General features: G+C 46.4%; 1 protein-coding gene across 1 annotated transcript in view; it reads left to right on the top strand.

The window, feature by feature from the left end:
* F7 (coagulation factor VII) overlaps positions 1-16,935 on the top strand; it is a 122,707-nt gene extending 105,772 nt beyond the window's left edge. The window contains exons 7-8 of the mRNA XM_063953127.1: positions 10,834-10,960; positions 12,523-16,935. Coding sequence (XP_063809197.1) covers positions 10,834-10,960; positions 12,523-13,106 — 711 coding nt within the window. The 3' untranslated portion in view covers positions 13,107-16,935. The remainder of the gene's footprint in view (positions 1-10,833; positions 10,961-12,522) is intronic.
* Positions 16,936-18,662: the final 1,727 nt, after the last annotated feature.

Genomic DNA, 18,662 nt, shown 5'->3' with positions numbered 1-18,662 from the left:
GCGGCCAGGGGCGGAAGTCCGGGAGGCAGCGGAGTCGGCTGCCGCCGGGCTCCTGACCCGCAGAGGGCGCCTCGCAGTGGCGCCTCTGACATTACACAGATTGACATGCGGACGAGCGCCCGCATGTCAATCTGATGTCTCCCTCCCTGCTGTGTTGGAGGGACATGGAGCGCATCGCGCGTCTCCTGTGTCCCTCCCTGGCTCTCTCCCGGCCGGTCTAAGGAAGTGCCATTCGTGAGCTCTGATTGGCTCACGAACCGGCACTTCCTGTATTAGACCGGCCGGGGGAGAGAGCCAGGGAGGGACACAGGAGACGCGCGATGCGCTCCATGTCCCTCCAACACAAGGTGGGAGCAGGCACTGGGGGCATATACCTGGTACTGGGGGGCATATACCTGGCACTGGGGGGGGAGGAGACCTGGCACTGGGGGGCATATACATGGCACTTGGGGGCATATACCTGGCACTGGGGGGGAAGACCTGGCACTGGGGGGCATATACCTGGCACTGTGGGGTATATACCTGGCACTGTGGGGTATATACCTGGCACTGTGGGGCATATACCTGGCACTGGGGGGGGAAGACCTGGCACTGGGGGGCATATACCTGGCATTGGGGGGCATATACCTGGCACTGGGGGGCATATACCTGGCACTGGGGGGGGGAGACCTGGCACTGGGGGGCATATACATGGCACTGTGGGGGAAGACCTGGCACTGGGGGGGAAGACCTGGCACTGGGGGGCATATACCTGGCACTGTGGGGCATATACCTGGCACTGGGGGGCATATACCTGGCACTGGGGGGGAAGACCTGGCACTGGGACGGGGGGCATATGTGGCACTGGGGAGGGGGGTATATTTGGCACTGGGGGCATATACCTGGCACTGTGGGGGAAGACCTGGCACTGGGGGGCATATACCTGGCACTGGGGGAGGAGACCTGGCACTGGGGCGGGGGGCATATGTGGCACTGGGGAGGGGGGTATATTTGGCACTGGGGGCATATACCTGGCACAGTGGGGGAAGATCTGGCACTGGGGGCATATGGGGGAAGATCTGGCACTGGGGGCATATACCTGGCACTGGGCGCATATACCTGGCCCTGTGGGGGAATATCTGGCACTGGGGGCATATACCTGGCCCTGTGGGGGAATATCTGGCACTGGGGGCATATACCTGGCACTGGGCGCATATACCTGGCCCTGTGGGGGAATATCTGGCACTGGGGGCATATACCCGGCACTGTGGGGGGAATATCTGGCACTGGGGGCATACACCTGGCACTGTGGGGGAATATCTGGCATTGGGGGCATATGCCTGGCACTGTGGAGAAATATCTGGCACTGGGGGCATATAGCTGGCACTGAGGGGGCATAGGTGGCACTGTGGTGGAATATTTGGCACTGTGGGGGAGTAGGCACTGAGGGGGCATATGTGGCACTGTGGTGGAATATTTGGCACGGGGGGGAGCAGGCACTGAGGGGGCATATGTGGCACTGGGGGGGTATATTTGGCACTGGGGGCATGTACCTGGCACTGGAGGCATATACCTGACACTGTGGGGGAATATCTGGCACTGGGGGCATATGTGGCACTGGGAGCACGGCCCTAGCAACACGCACTACCCCCTAGCAATGAGCATGACACCCAGTGCATGAACCCCCTGGCAACGAGCATGACACCCTGAGCATGAAACCCCTGGCACCGTGCATGGAACCGCTGGCAACGAGCATGACACCCAGTGCATGAAACCCCTGGCAACGAGCATGACACCCTGAGCATGAAAACCCCTGGCACCGTGCATGGAACCAAGAGCATGAAACCGCTGGCAACGAACATGACACCCAGTGCATGAAACCCCTGGCAACGAGCATGACAACCTGAGCATGAAAACCCCTGGCACCGTGCATGGAACCAAGAGCATGAAACCCCTGGCAACGAGCAGGTAATTTAAAAGTAATTAGAAGCCTTACTGTAGAACTTAATGTATAATGGGCATTACGGTGTGTGGCATAATGTATCACGGACATTGCGGTGTGTGTCATAATGTGTCGGGCATTACGGTGTATGGTATACTATATCGCGGGCATTGTGATATGTGGTATAATGTCTCAGGCTCATTGTGGTGTGTGTTATACTGTGTCAAAGACATTGTATGTGCTATAATGTATCAAGGGCATTGCAGTGTGTAGCATAATGTATAACGGGCATTGTGATTCCTGTCATAATGTGTCACAGGCATTACGGTGTGTGGTATAATGTATCAGGGGCATTGCAGTGTGTAGCATAATGTATAACGGGCATTACGATTCCTGTCATAATGTGTCGGGGGCATTACGGTGTGTGGCATAATGTGTCGGGGGCATTATGGTGTGTTCATATTGTGTCATGTGCATTATTGTGTGTGGCATAATGTCTAAGGGCCACTGCAGTATGTGGCATAATGTATACTGGGCATTACTATAAGGAGGAAAAATTACAAATAATGTAAGGGGCATGAATCAGGATTAATTTTCTTTCCCGCCTGGGCGTGCAGGTTGGAAAACTGGGGTATAACGCAGTCTTTTCCTGCAATGTTACACCCCTTTATGGTAAGCCATGCCCATCCCAATGAAGCCACACACTCTATACTGCCAATTATGGAGGGGGGGGGGGGGGCGAATAATTTTTTGGCTTGGGGGAGAAAAATTTCTAGTTACGTCACTGAACTGACTCATTCCTGTAAGCCGCCACTACAGCGCAAACCCCAGGAGAGTACGCTGGTGCGCGCCTGCTGTGGGAGGTAGGAGAGGAGCTGCTGCTACCGTTGCCCCGCTGCTGTGGGGAAGGGGGGGACGGGATGGATGGACACACGTGCGAGGCGGTGTTTAAGAGCTGGTACCACGCTTGCCTTGGATTACACTTCTTATTGCGCTCTGCCTCTGGTAATTGGGGAGGAGAGAAGAGCCTTCTTTCACTACACAAGGTATCCATCTATGCTCCCTTTCTCCCTGCATAAGTGCACTGCCAGTATACTGTATGTATGTTTGTATATATAGATTGAGGTAGGGGTCTGGCACAGCCACATAATAGACTAATACATTGGGTGCCCTCACAGCAAAGTAGTTTAGCAAAATAGAGGTGGTGCGGCACTCCAATGATTTGCACACTGACACCAATTGAAGTAGTGCAACGTTTCAATGCCCGTTTAATGAATCTGCATTTTTGTCATATATACAATGACCCCCATTCTGCCTCATCCCGTCCTCCAGACCTCTGTTACTCCATCTGCCCCCCCCCCCCCCCCCCCATTTGCCAAGTCCTTCTGCCCGCCCGCGACCATCCCTCCCCATCTTCCTCCCATAATTAATTGTCCTCCCGCAGGGAATACATATGTTTTACCGACAGACGGGATGCCGTCTGTCAGCATCCTGACAGCAGCATCCCGTCCGTCAGAATTCTGGCAGGGGGCGTGCGCAATGAAGGCCCTTGCTTGTTGCGCTCGCAACGCAGTGGTCTCGGTGGTTCCCATCCCACTCTATTGGTGTTGTGGACACCCACGAATGGGAATAAGACCTGTGAGACGGTATTCTGGTGTCGGTATCCTGACCGCTAGGAATCCCGACAGCCAGCAAAATGATTGCCTCCCCTCCCGCAGTATCGGTCACATAATAGACTCACTTTCAGCTCCAGGCCCATGTGGACCCCAAACTGGCACTGGTCTGCAGGGATGTATCATTGGCACAAGGTTAAAAATGCAGCCAAACCTCCAAAAATGCAGTTTTCAGAGGTTTGGCGGCTTACTACTTATCCACCAAGCCTAGACCCCAGGGCTTGGATGCGGTGGGCAACACCATCTTTAGATGGGCTTCTATCACATTACCCATTGGACCCCTCCCAGCACCCCCTAGTGGGGCGCATCAGCCCACGCATGCACAGATAGGACTCCGGATCATACACCGGGAAGTTCTACTGTATCATGGCAAAGAATAGCTCTCACCGCAAGAGCTGTCCTTTGGAAATTTCTTCATGCATACGCCATTATGCTTGCAAAGAATGGCAGGATATATATATATATATATATAAATATATATATATAGCCTGCAGGATCAATATTGGTGTGGTGTGTGTGTATGTATATATATATATATATATATATATATAAAAAAAATTTTTTGCCTCTATATAGGGGGGCACCTGTATTTATATTGCCTCCGGGCGTCTAGGACGAACTTACGCCACTGCCTGCGGCTACAAGTGACTTGGAGGACTCCAAGTTACTGGACGTTGTCAGAGCATTAAAAATATATATTGCAAGGACAGCTGGAGTCAGAAAATCTGACTCGTTGTTTATATTGTATGCACCCAACAAGATGGGTGCTCCTGCGTCTAAGCAGACGATTGCTCGTTGGATCTGTAGCACAATCCAACTTGCACATTCTGTGGCAGGCCTGCCACAGCCTAAATCTGTAAAGGCCCACTCCACAAGGAAGGTGGGCTCATCTTGGGCGGTTGCCAGAGGGGTCTCGGCATTACAACTTTGCCGAGCAGCTACGTGGTCAGGGGAGAACACGTTTGTAAAATTTTACAAATTTGATACTCTGGCTAAGGAGGACCTGGAGTTCTCTCATTCGGTGCTGCAGAGTCATCCGCACTCTCCCGCCCGTTTGGGAGCTTTGGTATAATCCCCATGGTCCTTTCAGGAACCCCAGCATCCACTAGGACGATAGAGAAAATAAGAATTTACTTACCGATAATTCTATTTCTCGGAGTCCGTAGTGGATGCTGGGCGCCCATCCCAAGTGCGGATTATCTGCAATAATTGTACATAGTTATTGTTAACTAATTCGGGTTATTGTTTAGGAAGCCATCTTTCAGAGGCTCCTCTGTTATCATACTGTTAACTGGGTTTGATCACAAGTTGTACGGTGTGATTGGTGTGGCTGGTATGAGTCTTACCCGGGATTCAAAATTCCTCCCTTATTGTGTACGCTCGTCCGGGCACAGTACCTAACTGGCTTGGAGGAGGGTCATAGGGGGAGGAGCCAGTGCACACCACCTGATCGGAAAGCTTTACTTTTGTGCCCTGTCTCCTGCGGAGCCGCTATTCCCCATGGTCCTTTCAGGAACCCCAGCATCCACTACGGACTCCGAGAAATAGAATTATCGGTAAGTAAATTCTTATTATTTCTCCACAAATCCAGACAACAGGTGTCAAGCCGTGTGTTGCCTCTGTCAATCTGTAGTATGTAGCAGTAAGGCTGTTAACCACCTATGAACATCCTCCCTTATATGTCACCTGCAGCGCATTCATCAGAAGTCAGTGTCAAGTTGTGAGACTTTGGGTAAGAGCGTAAGCAGTCCACTGACACCTAAATCCCTTCTTCCTCTTCTACCCAAGCTCCTGCAAGCCACACCACCAACTCCCTCAATGTCAATTTCCTCCTCATTCAGGAATGTCAGTAGTCCTGCAGACCATGTCACTGGCAAGACTGAGGAGTCCTATCCTAACTGGGATTACTCCGGAGGATCCTTGAGTGGTACGCCTGCTGTTGTTGCTGCTGGGAGTCGATCGTCATCCCAGAGGAGAAGTTGGAAGACCACTTGTACTACTTCAACTAAGCAATTGACTGTCCATCTGTCCTTTGTGAGGAAGATTAAATATGACAGGAGTCATCCTTTTGCAAAGCGGATAACTGAGACCTTGACAGCTATGTTGGTGTTAGACGTGCGTCCGGTATCAGCCATTAGTTCAGTGGGACTTAGAGAATTGTTTGAGGTACTGTGTCCACGGTATCAAATCCCATCTAGGTTACACTTCACTAGGCAGGTGATACCCAGAATGTACAGAGACGTCAGAAAAAGTGTCCTCAGTGTCCTACAAAATGCAGTTGTACCCACTGTCCACTTAACCATGGACATGTGGACAAGTGGAACAGGGCAGACTAAGGACTATATGACTGTGACAACCCACTGGGTAGATGTATGGCCTCCTGCAGCAACAACAGCCACCAATCAGTCAATGCCACCAATATTGTGAGTGCATTACATCTGGGCAAATTCCAGCATGTCCCATGTTTTGCACAAACAATTAATTTGGTGGTGCAGAATTTTTTGAAAAATTACGGGCGTGTAGGAGATGCTGACGGCGGCCCGAAAAATTGCTGGCCACTTTCGGCATTCAGCCACCGCGTGCCGAAGACTGGAGCGCCATCAAACAAACCTGAACCTGCCCTGCCATCACCTGAAGCAAGAGGTGGTAACGAGGTGAAATTCAACACACTATATGCTTCAGAGGATGGAGGAGCAGCAAAAGGTCATTCAAGCCTATACATCCACCTACGATATAGGCAAAGGGGGGGTAATACACCTGATTCAAGCGCAGTGGAGAATGATTTCCGTCTGGTGCAAGGTTCTCCAACCCTTCAAACTTGGCCAAGTGAAGTCAGTTCAGACACTGCCAGCTTGAGTCAGGTCATTCCCTTCATCAGGCTTTTGCAGAAGCAGATGGAGAAATTGAAGGAGGAGTTAAGATGGAGCGATTCTGCAAAGTATGTGGGACTTGTGGATGGAGCCCTTCATTCTCTTTGCCAGCATTCAAGGGTGGTCAATCTGTTGAAATCAGAGAACTACATTTTGGCCACCGTGCTTGATCCTAAGTTTAAAGCCTACGTTGTATCTCTCTTTCCGGCAGACACAAGACTGCAGAGGTTCAAAGACCTGCTGGTGAGAAAATTGTCAACTTAAGCGGAACATGACCCGTCAACAGCTGCTCCTTCACTTTCTCCCACAACTGGGGCTGCAAGGAAAAGGATAAGATTTCCTAGCCAGCGAGTGCTGACATCTGGTCTGGACTGAAGGACCTGCCAACAATTACTGACATGTCTACTGTCACTGCATATGATTCTGTCACCATTGAAAGAATGGTGGACGATTATACGAGTGACAGCATCCAAGTAGGCATGTCAGACAGTCTGTACATATACTGGCAGGAAAAAGAGGCAATTTGGATGCCCTTGCACAAACTGGCTTTATTTTACATAAGTTGCCCCCCTCCAGTGTGTACTCCGAAAGAGTGTTTAGTGCAGTCGGTAACCTTGTAAGCGATCGGCGTAGGAGGTTACTTCCACAAAATGTGGAGAAGATGATGTTCATCAAAATGAATTATTAATTCCTCCGGGAAGAACTTGACCAGCAATTGCCTCCAGAAAGTACACAGGGACCTATGATGGTGGATTCCAGTGGGGACAAATTAATATTCTGTGAGGAGGGAATTGTACACACTGAAAGGGGCGAGGAATCGGAGGATGAGGATGAGGTTGACATCTTGCCTCTGTAGAGTCAGTTTGTGCAAGGAGAGATTGATTGCTTCTTTTTTGGTGGGGGCCTAAACAAACCAGTCATTTCAGCCACAGTCGTGTGGCAGATCCTGTCGCTGAAATGATTGGTTTGTTAAAATGTGCATGTCCTGTTTATACAACATAAGGGTGGGTGGGAGGGCCCAAGGACAATTCCATCTTGCACCTCTTTTTCTTCTTTGCATCATGTGCTGTTTGGGGCCTAGTTTTTTTTAAGTGCCATCTTGTCTGCTACTGCAGTGCCACTCCTAGATGGGCCAGGTGTTTGTGCCACACACTTGTGTCGCTTAGCTTAGTCATACAGCTACCTCATTGCACCTCTTTTACTTCTTTGCATGATGTGCTGTTTAGGGGCCTAGTTTTTTTAAGTGCCATCCTTTCTGCCACTGCAGTGCCACTCCTAGATGGGCCAGGTGTTTGTGCCGCTCACTTGTGTCGCTTAGCTTAGTCATACAGCCACATTGGTGCAACCTTTTGGCCTAAAAACAATATTGTGAGGTGTTCAGAATAGACTGGAAATGAGTGGAAATTAATGTTATTGAGGTTAATAATACCGTAGGATCAAAATTTCCCACAAATTCTGTGATTTTAGCTGTTTTTATGTTTTTTTCAAAAATGATCCAGATCCAATACCAAAACCAAAACACGAAAGCAACCCAAAACCAAAACATGAGCGGGGAATTATAAAATTATTTTTTTTATATTATCATGACAACACTGATACATGTGCAGCCTTCTTCCTCCACAGTAAATGCAGCATACTGTTTTGTCTAATACAAGCAGAACCGTTCCGGTCCACCTCCTCTTTCTCTTGCTGGCATCTTCTAGTAGACTCTGGCACTGTGCTAAAGTCTGCTATTCATGTACAGGGCTCCGGAAAAATTAAACGGCAGCCATTTTACCAGTGTTTCCACCTGCTGCACATGCGCAAAATGGCGGGAAAATGGAAAATGCACCATTTTCCCGGTGCTTTGTCAGAGCTGCCGCAGCGGACTCCAGATAGGTGAGTACTGAATAGGTGCCGCATGTGTGAAGTGGGCCTCCCTGGACCTGAGGGGCCTTGTGTGCACTGCACCTCTTGTAGATATGCCAGTGACAGGGCCGGTTCCATGCCTACTAGCACCCTGAGCGAGAAAATTTCAAAGCGTGCGCTCCTGGAAGAGTGGGCGTGGCCTCGCAACTTTATATTATCAGACTATAAATAAATAAATATATTCTCACACCCCCTCTACACACACAATTAGCAGCCTTATACATAACGCCCACAGTAGTGTACTTTACTCATAATGTCTCCAGTATAGTGTCAGATACACATAATGACCCCAGCAGTGCAGTGCCAGATACACATTATATGCCCCCAGCAGTGCCAGATACACATTCTATGCCCCCACAGTAGTGCCAGATACACATTCTATGCCTCCACAGTAGTGCCAGATACACATTCTATGCCCCCAAAGTAGTGCCAGATACACATTCTATGCCCCCACAGTGCCAGATACACATAATATGCCCCCACATTGTCAGATACACATGTCCCCACAGTGTGAAATACACGTAATATGCGCCCACATTGTCAGATACACGTGCCCCTAGAGTACCAGATACACGTGCCCACCAGAGTGCCAGATACACATGCCCCCAGAGTGCCAGATACATGTGCCCCCCACAGTGCCAGATACACGTGCCCCCCACAGTGCCAGATACACGTGCCCCCCACAGAGCCAGATACACCGTGCCCCCCACAGTGCCAGATACACCGTGCCCCCCACAGTGCCAGATACACCGTGCCCCCCGCAGTGCCAGATACACTGTGCCCTCAGAGTTCCAGCTACACCGTGCCCCCAGACTGCCAGATACACATGCCCCCAGAGTGCCAGATACACGTGCCCCCAGAGTGCCAGATACACGTGCCCCCAGAGTTTTGGATACATATGCCCCCAGAGTGCCAGATACACGTGCCCCCTGTATCGCTGCTCGCCACCACTGCTTCTCCTCCTGCTGCCGCTGCTTCTGCGTTAGGAGAGGAGAGCACAGCGTGTGCCTCTCCTGCCCCTCAGTCCCGTCTCCCATCAGCCACTCAAAGCTCGCGGTCCGGCTGCCGCTGCCAGTCCTCAAGCTCTGATTGAGTGATGGACTGGTGGCTGATTTCAAAATATGGCCGGCTACCGGCCGCCATTAGGAGTCGGCGCCCTGCACGGTTGCTCCTAAGGAACGTGCCTGGAGCTTGCCCTGGCCAGTGACCACAAGTAGTGATTGGTTTGTATTTGAATTTTAAAACACGGTTGCAGCAGTTTATATATATTTGCATAAATGGCTGTGCTTGAGATGTCTTCATCCAATCAAGAGCAAAGACTGTATCTGTTATCATCACCACTGTGCAGGGATGGAATGGGGCTACAAAATTGTCCCAGAGATTCTGACCCATGCGTGTGCCACAAGATTGATACGACCCATCTAAGAAAGCAGAGCTGCTCTGCCTGGCCTCTAGACGGCTAGATCATCAGTAGCAAGTCATGTCTACAGCTGACAAAAGGTGCACAATGCGAAAAGTGGTCCATGCTTCCAAGATAAAATTAAAAGTTGCTGCCCAATAAAGCACCTGCAATATCCAACTCTGAATAAGGTCTATACAGAATACAGTATAGTAACATTATTCTGTTTGTCACTACTTTGTGGCTTTCCTTATGTCTTGTTCAGTGTTCCCTCTAAACATAGGGATCTGTAAATAAGATTGTTAAAGCTTAATTATTAAGAATTCATGCATACCTGCACAATGGATTTTTCCCCAAATGATTTCACCAGAATTCCCATATCACTGAGATCGGAAGGACAAGTGGGTTTGTTTGCAAAGCACTTTTATCAGTGGAACCTGGATTTCTGTCCATTGTCGGACTGGGCCATGAAGTGACCACAGGGGATATGCAGTGGAAGGGTCCATGTTTAGGGGTGTTGCCCATCTCCAGAGGGGATGTGACCAGCCACCACATTGGTTTTCCTTACCATTAGAGTGCATGGCACCGACCCCTTCATAAATATATATAGTAAATAATGTTAGTGCATGTATGATAATGTACCAGATTAATAACAGGAATGCATTGTAGAAAATATCCCATAGTCATGGCAGTATAATGTAACATATGTATAATGTAGAATTTAAGTGCACAGACTGGAACAGGATCCCTAGAGGTCCAGTACCCGAGGGCCAGTCTAGTCCTATTTCTGTCAGTGTTGGAGAGCGTGAAATTGGATAATTGGAAAATGTTAATTAAAAATAAATGATAAAAGATGGAAAATTCAGGATTTGTAATAAATTGTAGTTAGAGGAACCCATTGTACATATATGTATACATATTTTAATTCACATTCATCCAACTTGTCCTTAAAAGGCGTATATGGTTTGGTGATTGTAGGGATGATTGCGCACAGATTAATGTTCTGCTTGTACAACAACGACTCAAACACAAATGTCAACCTTGTTATTAAATGTATTGCAGGCTAGACTGGTCTTAGACAAATTATCCTTAACCATCTGTGGAGGGGCGCTAGTCACTCCAAATTGGGTAATCACAGCGGCACACTGTGTAAAACCATCTTGGGTAAACAGACTCACCGTAATACTTGGTAAGTAAACAGAGATTGGTGTAGACCATTCACTAGGTTACACTTTAACTCACAAATGATGTCAGAAGGATTTTATATTGTAAGAAATTAAGCAATATGTTACATGTCAACATAACTCCATCTGGTGTATTATGATTTATTTGCAATGCAATAAAATTTGAGCTGAAGTCAATTTAGTCCAGAACCCTCTAGCCTGGTCCCTCTCCAGGCTTATTAGTAAAACTTTTAGGAGAGGTACTGAAGATCTTTTATGTCAGCCCCTAGTGTCCAAATAAAATAAAAGATTCATCTGCTAAAGAAGGATGTCTCATTTTTCAATTCAGTTTGACCAACCTGATATTAGGACTTCAAAAACGATAAATGATAAAAATTTGCCCACCAAAAATCTGATACAGTATGTTCTTGTCTTAATCCCAGCACTCACATAGCCAAAAATGTAATTCCAAGTCTTAAATGTGAAGTTACCCCATTCGATGTGCTTAAAAAACATACAAGAACACAGAAACATACAGCGATCCAAAAGTATGATTACACATTATTAGTACACCGTACATAAATGTAATATTTAGTGCAAGAAATAACCACAATTATAAGTCCAGGACATCATAGGGAAAATATCATTTGGATTCTATGTTCACATGGGAGCCTAAGTTCATTCTAAGATGTATTATAGAGTTAGGTTTGTATAGTTTTAGAGAGAATGCCTATGTAACTTTACCTTACTTCAAATACTGGCACTGAATTTTTTTTTTTTTTATGTGGTGTCCACCCAGTCCATTTGTAAAATAATTAGCCATTATATAGTATAGTCCACCATAAATGGAGTGGTATATGTATTTAAAACGGGGAATGTAGACATTTTGAGGGAGGGAAATAGTGTTAATACAATCATCTCAACCCTAAATAATTTTTTTTTTTAATTGGCTATAATAGCAAAAAAAGTGACACTTTCAAACACCTTGTGAAATGAAAATGAATAAATATTTCTCTTACAGCATTGTGGATGGGATGCAGTTAAGTTCCCGGCGGTCAAAATACCGACACCGGAATCCTAACAGCAGTCAAAATGCCGGCGGTCAAAATCCTGATTGCTGTCCGGTATTCCCACTAGGGAGGTGATCCACGCCACCACCCGAGGGAGAATATAATAATGTGGCGAGCCCTAATGTCGGGATTCCGGCATCAGTATTTTGATCGCCAGGATCCCGACTGCCGGGATATCCTACTGATTCTCTGTGGATGATGGTATCTTTCTATGCCACAATCCAAAACAAATCTCAGAAAAAAAAGAAAAATATACAATTGCATACAGTAATCATCCACTTCGCTGTTAGAGCCGCGGGATTTTTGATAATTCCTTGTAAAAAAAATAAAAATGTTATCTTGACACCTGATTGTTTATCAGATACATTATGTCCCTTCTATTCCCCATTACTCATACCATTCCACATTCCTTAGTACTGAAAACCCTAAAGGTTTACACTATAAGTGCAATTCATAGTTAGGCTGTAACATTTCTTTGCTTATGATGAAGGTGATAATTATTATTTTTTCCATTCCAGGGGACCATAAGATTAGTGAAGCTGAAGGAACAGAACAAGCGCGCAAAGTTGTTCAAATAATAATGCATGAAAAATTTGTTGGTTTTAAAACAAACAATGACAATGACATTGCCCTCCTCAGATTGAACACTACAGTGAACTACACAGACTATATTGTTCCCATTTGCCTACCTGAGAGAGAATTTGCTGTAAGAGTACTGCTGGACCGTGGCTCCTCCTCCACTGTCAGTGGCTGGGGTCAGCTAATAGAAGGCGGGGCAACTCCTGATATATTAAGGAGAGTGAAGCTGCCTCGGGTCAGAACGCAAGAGTGTATAGAGAGTACAGGGATGAACATCTCACAGAACATGTTTTGTGCAGGCTACACTGATAGCACCAAGGATGCCTGTAAGGGTGACAGTGGTGGTCCATATGCCACAAAATATAAGGACACTCATTACCTGACTGGCATTGTTAGCTGGGGCATGGGATGTGCCAAATTAGATAAATACGGTGTTTACACAAGAGTATCTCGCTATGACCAATGGTTAAAAGAAAAAATGAATCAATATGATCCTGAAAAGACATCTGATCGGCAGCGGTAACTCAGAGTTGTAATATAGCATATAAATTGTATATTATACACAAAAATATGGCCCCTTGTACATTAATTTGCCCACCCCTGCTACTAAACGTTCCATGCAATAGACATGCAGTGTACATCACATAATGTATACATCCTTCTCAGGATGTGCATAAAGGTGGTATAATAATTAATTTCAGTAATGTAATATATAACGAGCAATCCAACATACTGTACCGTCAGCTTAGCAATGGCGGCAGCAATAGCAGCGGCTGTGTTATGCTGCATGGGCTAACAGCTGCTCAATTATTCCCCCATGAATGTGGGAGCTATAGCACGGCATGTTTAGCCATTGTAGAAATGTTCTTATCTGAAATCTCCCATAAAGGCTGGAGGAAAATAAATGTTTATGTGCTGGATATGTGAGGGTTCCTGCCAGAGTTTATGCCCCAGTCCCAGGGGCGTTTTGGTCTGAGACAGTCACAGCCCTATACAATGGAATAATTGGAGTAACAGTTCTATAATGGGCACGAGCAAGCACTGTGGGTGCTTGAGTATGCTCAATATTTGTGCTGCCACTATCCATGTTTATGCAAGACATTTTTAGTCATATGGAGGGGCTCATCCAATCATTTTGGAAAGGAGGCTCCTATGCATACACTGGAATGTTATAGTGTCATCCTGGGAGTTATATTTTTCAAAGGAAGAGAAGTATTAGAACTCGAGGACATACACTGAAACTGGAGGAAGACAGGTTCAGGGGAAATTTAAGGAAAAATAATTTCACAGAAAGGGTAGTGGATAAGTGGAATAGCCTCCCATCAGAGGTGGTAGAGGCTAAGACTGTGGAGCAGTTTAAACATGCTTGGGATAGGCATGTGAATGTCCTTACAAGGAATTAAGGTTCAAAGAGGGTTGAGATTACCTAAAGGATAAAAAAAATGGGCAGACTAGATGGGCCAAGTGGTTCTTATCTGCCGTCAAATTCTATGTTTATATGTTTCTATATATGCTACAGCTGTACTTTTCCATTGTTAGTAACCTGGAGGTCTGTGCCACTTTGGCTTACTGGCAGAAGACAAGAGTGGTTAGCAATAGAGGCATTCCAGTAGTACCAAGCAGGAAAAGTAAAATTCATGCAAAAAGTGGTTTTCTACACTATGGGGGAGATTCAAATGTTAGAAAAGTCAGTTGGGAGTCTGGTTTTTCCTATATAATAGACAGGAAAAAACACTCAACCGACTTTTCAAACATTTGAATCTCCCCCTATATATGTAGGCTCATACAATTGTGTGCATATGAAATGTACAATATGAAGTCTACTGTTTATATTTAAAACAAAACGGTTTACAAATTGTCATACAATAAACACTGAAATCAAACTGTAATGCTATGTAACATATTATAGTGTAGAGATCAGAAAAGAAGGTTCAAATGTCAAGAACTCCCGAGAAAAACAACAGCACAAAAGGCATGGCATTGTGAGAATGCACACGAATAAAACCTTTCTCATATTAAATGTCAATTACAGATCCCAAAATAGGTTTAGGTTCAAAACATTCCTATTAGCATTAGCACAAATACACCTGACTATCAGACTTGTTCATAGCAAGGGGCACACACACAGCACACCTGCACTGCAGTCATCTCCGCCTACATTAGTTGGGGGGGCTTTCCAATCCTTCAGATTTATTTGTAAGTAGAAGCATAGGATTTGACGGCAGGTAAGAACCACTTGACCCATCTAGTCTGCCCTAATACATACACACACTAGGGTTAATTTTTGTGTCAGAAGCCAGTTGGGAAGAAACTGACATACCCAGCGGAAACCTGGTGTGGATCATTAGGTGGTCTATTCAATTGTGGTCGGAATTTCTGACCAGGCGAAAAACAGGCATTTTCGCCCGTTTTTCAGGCGAATTTGCTAATTCACCATATTCAATTGAAGCCCCATTTTTCCAACTTGTCAAAATTTTCGACGTGTCGGAAAACACGTGGATCAGTGGATTAGCCGCTGATCCACGTGTTTTTGTAGAATTTGAGGCCAAATCCGAAAGGTTTTTGGTCCGTTTTCTACAATGTCAGATTGACATTGTTGAAAACGGACGAAATCTGTCGGATTTGGCCTCAAATTGAATACTGAACTGTCAGATCCTTTCTGTCAGAAAGCATCCGACAGCAATTGACCAAACCCCTAGATCTACAAGGAAAAGGTATGCAGTTAACATAGAAAAAGACAACAGGGTCATTAGGTTGACATGAAATAGGTAGACAGTAGAAAAGGTCAACAGGGTGAAAAGGTGGACACAACATAAAAAATAATAATTGTGTAGTTATTCGACATCAAAGCACGTTACCCCAAATAGTGGGGGTAATTCAGATCTGATCGTAGATGTGCTATATTTAGCACATCTATGATAATTTACTCTGACATGCGGGGGTACGCCCAGCACAGGGCTAGTCCTCCCTGCATGTCAGGCCCTAACCCCCCCCCCCCCCCCCACACAAGTACAAAAGCATTGCACAACGGCGATGCTTTTGCATCTGTCGAGTAGCTCCCTGCCAGCACAGCTCCTACTCGACGGGTCCTGGGTTGCAGGTTGCAGTGACTGTATGTGACGTCACGCAGCTGCTGCGGCCCGCCCCCCCCAACGGTACGGACACGCCTGCATTGTCTGGACCGCACCCCGCCAATGGGCTCTAGCTTCATTGGCACGCCCGCTCCGGACCCGCGACCGCCCCTGCCTGTCAATCAGAGGCAATCGCAGCCCTGAGATGCTGATAGTATCTCACTGGGCTCCTGGGGTGCACACACGCAGTGTGGCCACTGCACGTGCGCACTCCAGCACGAGCTTCAGACTGCGCTCGCTGCCGTTGCAGCGATACAGTCTGATTTAGCCCCTGTGTCCCCAGTCAAGGTGCCTCGCTTCGCTGCTGCTGCACTCGGCATAGGTTTCTATTCCCCATCATGGTCGACATGGATGGTAAAGTATGAAAATGTTGAATAAAATGCAACCCCTCCAAAAAAGCTGTGTCGACCATATGTTTGCCGACCATTGTCATGTTAACCTTTTATTCCTGTTGACCTAGTGACCCTGTCATCCTAATGCATATTGATCATTAGTGGTCGACCTAATGACTGTCGACCTTTTCATTGTCGACTTATAGTCTGGATACAGAGGAAACCCACACAAGCTCATGGAGAATATAAAAATTCCACACAGGGCCATGGTGAGAATTGAACCCAAGACCTCAGTGCTGTGAGGCGGTAGTGCTAACCAATACACCATTCGTACTGCCCAAAGTAATCTTGTGTCACATGGGAGAAATTCATAATACTGAAACAAAACAAACGATACATCTCCAAAACTAATTGCATTGAACATCAGAAACTTTCACAACAGTTGTTCCATTTTCAAACAAAGGTAAGTTTTCACAACCAGTACAATGTTATAGCAACAAATTGGCAGCAGTGCGTCCTGACACAGCAGTCTAGCAAATTCCCGGAAAGATTGCGCTGTTTATGTAAACTCTCACTTTACCACTAGAGAATATATGCAATAAAACCTACTGACTACATACAATGTCTGCAGGAAACAGTAGCCCAGGCTTATCTTATTTCCTTGCACATCCTGAATGTAAGGTCCATACATTTCTGGGAATAAAATTTGGACATGTATAGATTTTCTAAAGAGACTGTGCAGTAATCAGTGTGCAGAATATACAATGCTTTGTTATCATGAGTACCTTACATGTGGCTACCAATGACGCCTCTTGGAAAGAGCAGCTTTAGTATTTCACAGTGACAACATTTTTATATCTGTAAATAAAAATCAATTTACAACATTAAACATTGAGGTTGGTCCATGAAGAGTGACATTAATAACATTAAACTCCTTCAAATGTTATTTAAACAATGGTTAATGCGTAATCACTTAAGATCAGTCTTAAATGATGTGATCCCAGTGACGTGCAGTGAGGTGAGGCAGAGCCTTTCATGCTATACTCCAGTATACGCCAGTGTTTGACTATTTAAAGTATATGAAAAATACAAAGAATGTATTATAAATATATTATTCTTATTATTTTTATAGACAAAACTCTAGAGTAAAAAGTCTATGGGAGGTGAGACAGTGCCCCCTCTGCCTGACTTTTCTGCACATCTCTGATCAAAACCCACTAAATTTCCAGCAGTATATACTACTGTATCTTTGTATAATGCCCATTTGAACCAATCTGGCTCTGGTACTAACCAGTGCCTCCTCAGCCATTTACCTCACCGCACGTCACCCTAGAATGAGGAATCCTAACAGTTTTTCAAACCTTGGGGGAGATATACCAAATCTTAAAGAGATAAAGTGGAGAGAAACAAAATACCAACCAATCAGCTCCTGTCATTTTTCAAATACCGCCTGTAACATATCAGATCAAATCTGACTGGTTGGTACTTTTCTCTCTCCGCTTTATCTCTCTCTAATATTTGATAAATCTCCTCCTTAGTAGCCAGCATTACAAGGTAACATAATCCACATGAATCGCCTATATTTCTCTTACGTTCTGGGGGATACTGAGAATCCATTTAGTACAATGGGGTATAGAAGGGTCTACTAGGAGCCATGGGCACTATAGAAGTTTGATTGTGTGTGTTGGCTCCTCCCTCTATGCCCCTCCTACCAAACTTAGTTTAGAAAATGTGCCTGGAGGAGCCGGTCACGTCTCTGGAAGCTCCTGAAGAGTTTTCTGCATTTATTTTAAAAGTTTATTATTTCCAGGCAGGACTGGATGGCATCATCCTACCTGCTTCATGTGACTTGGGGGGGGGGGAGGGGGAGGATGGCCCAACCCCACTAAGGGTTAATGGTCCCGTTCCCCGCTGGCAGGGCGCTAGCTCCTGAGGGAACTATACGCATGCCCCACCACAGCGAGCGTACATTCCCACAGCATGCCGCCACCCCTAACAGGGCCAGAAGAGTGAAGAGTGGTGAGTACTAAGCCGGCGTCATGGTCAGCGTTATGGCGGCATGAGGGTACGGAGACGCACGGCTTCTAAACAGGGCGGTCTGAGTCTCCTAAGCACACTATAGTATTCTCTCCTCCTACTGCTCTGCTCTTTCCCTTGCCAAGCAATCCTTTTTCCAAGTACTCATCTCCTCTCATTCCTCCAGTCCACGCCGTCCCTTTGAAACTTTCAACACTTGCCTTTACAACCCTCCTCCTCCCCTCCCATCCTCCCTCACTGCCAATGACTTTGCCTCCTTCTTCATCTCCAAAATTGAGGATAGCCGACACAATATCTCCTCCCATCACCCCTCTGCTGCCCCCCCCCCGACCCCATCATCCCTCCCATCCATCTATTACACCCTGTTCTTCTTCCGTCCCACTTCAGACAAGGAAGTCCACTACCTCATCTTATCCTCCCCCCTCCACTTACCCCTGAACCCCCTTCCCTCCCGTCTTCTCCGCTCCCTCTCCCCCACTGCCTGCTCCCACCTTGCTCACCTCTTTAACCTATCGCTCTCTACCGGCATCTTCCCCTCACCATTCAAACATGCTCTGGTCTCACCTATTCTCAAAAAAA

Source organism: Pseudophryne corroboree, chromosome 2 (genome assembly GCF_028390025.1).
Source record: "Pseudophryne corroboree isolate aPseCor3 chromosome 2, aPseCor3.hap2, whole genome shotgun sequence".
Taxonomy (NCBI): domain Eukaryota; kingdom Metazoa; phylum Chordata; class Amphibia; order Anura; family Myobatrachidae; genus Pseudophryne; species Pseudophryne corroboree.
This window is presented reverse-complemented; position numbering and strand designations above follow the sequence as displayed.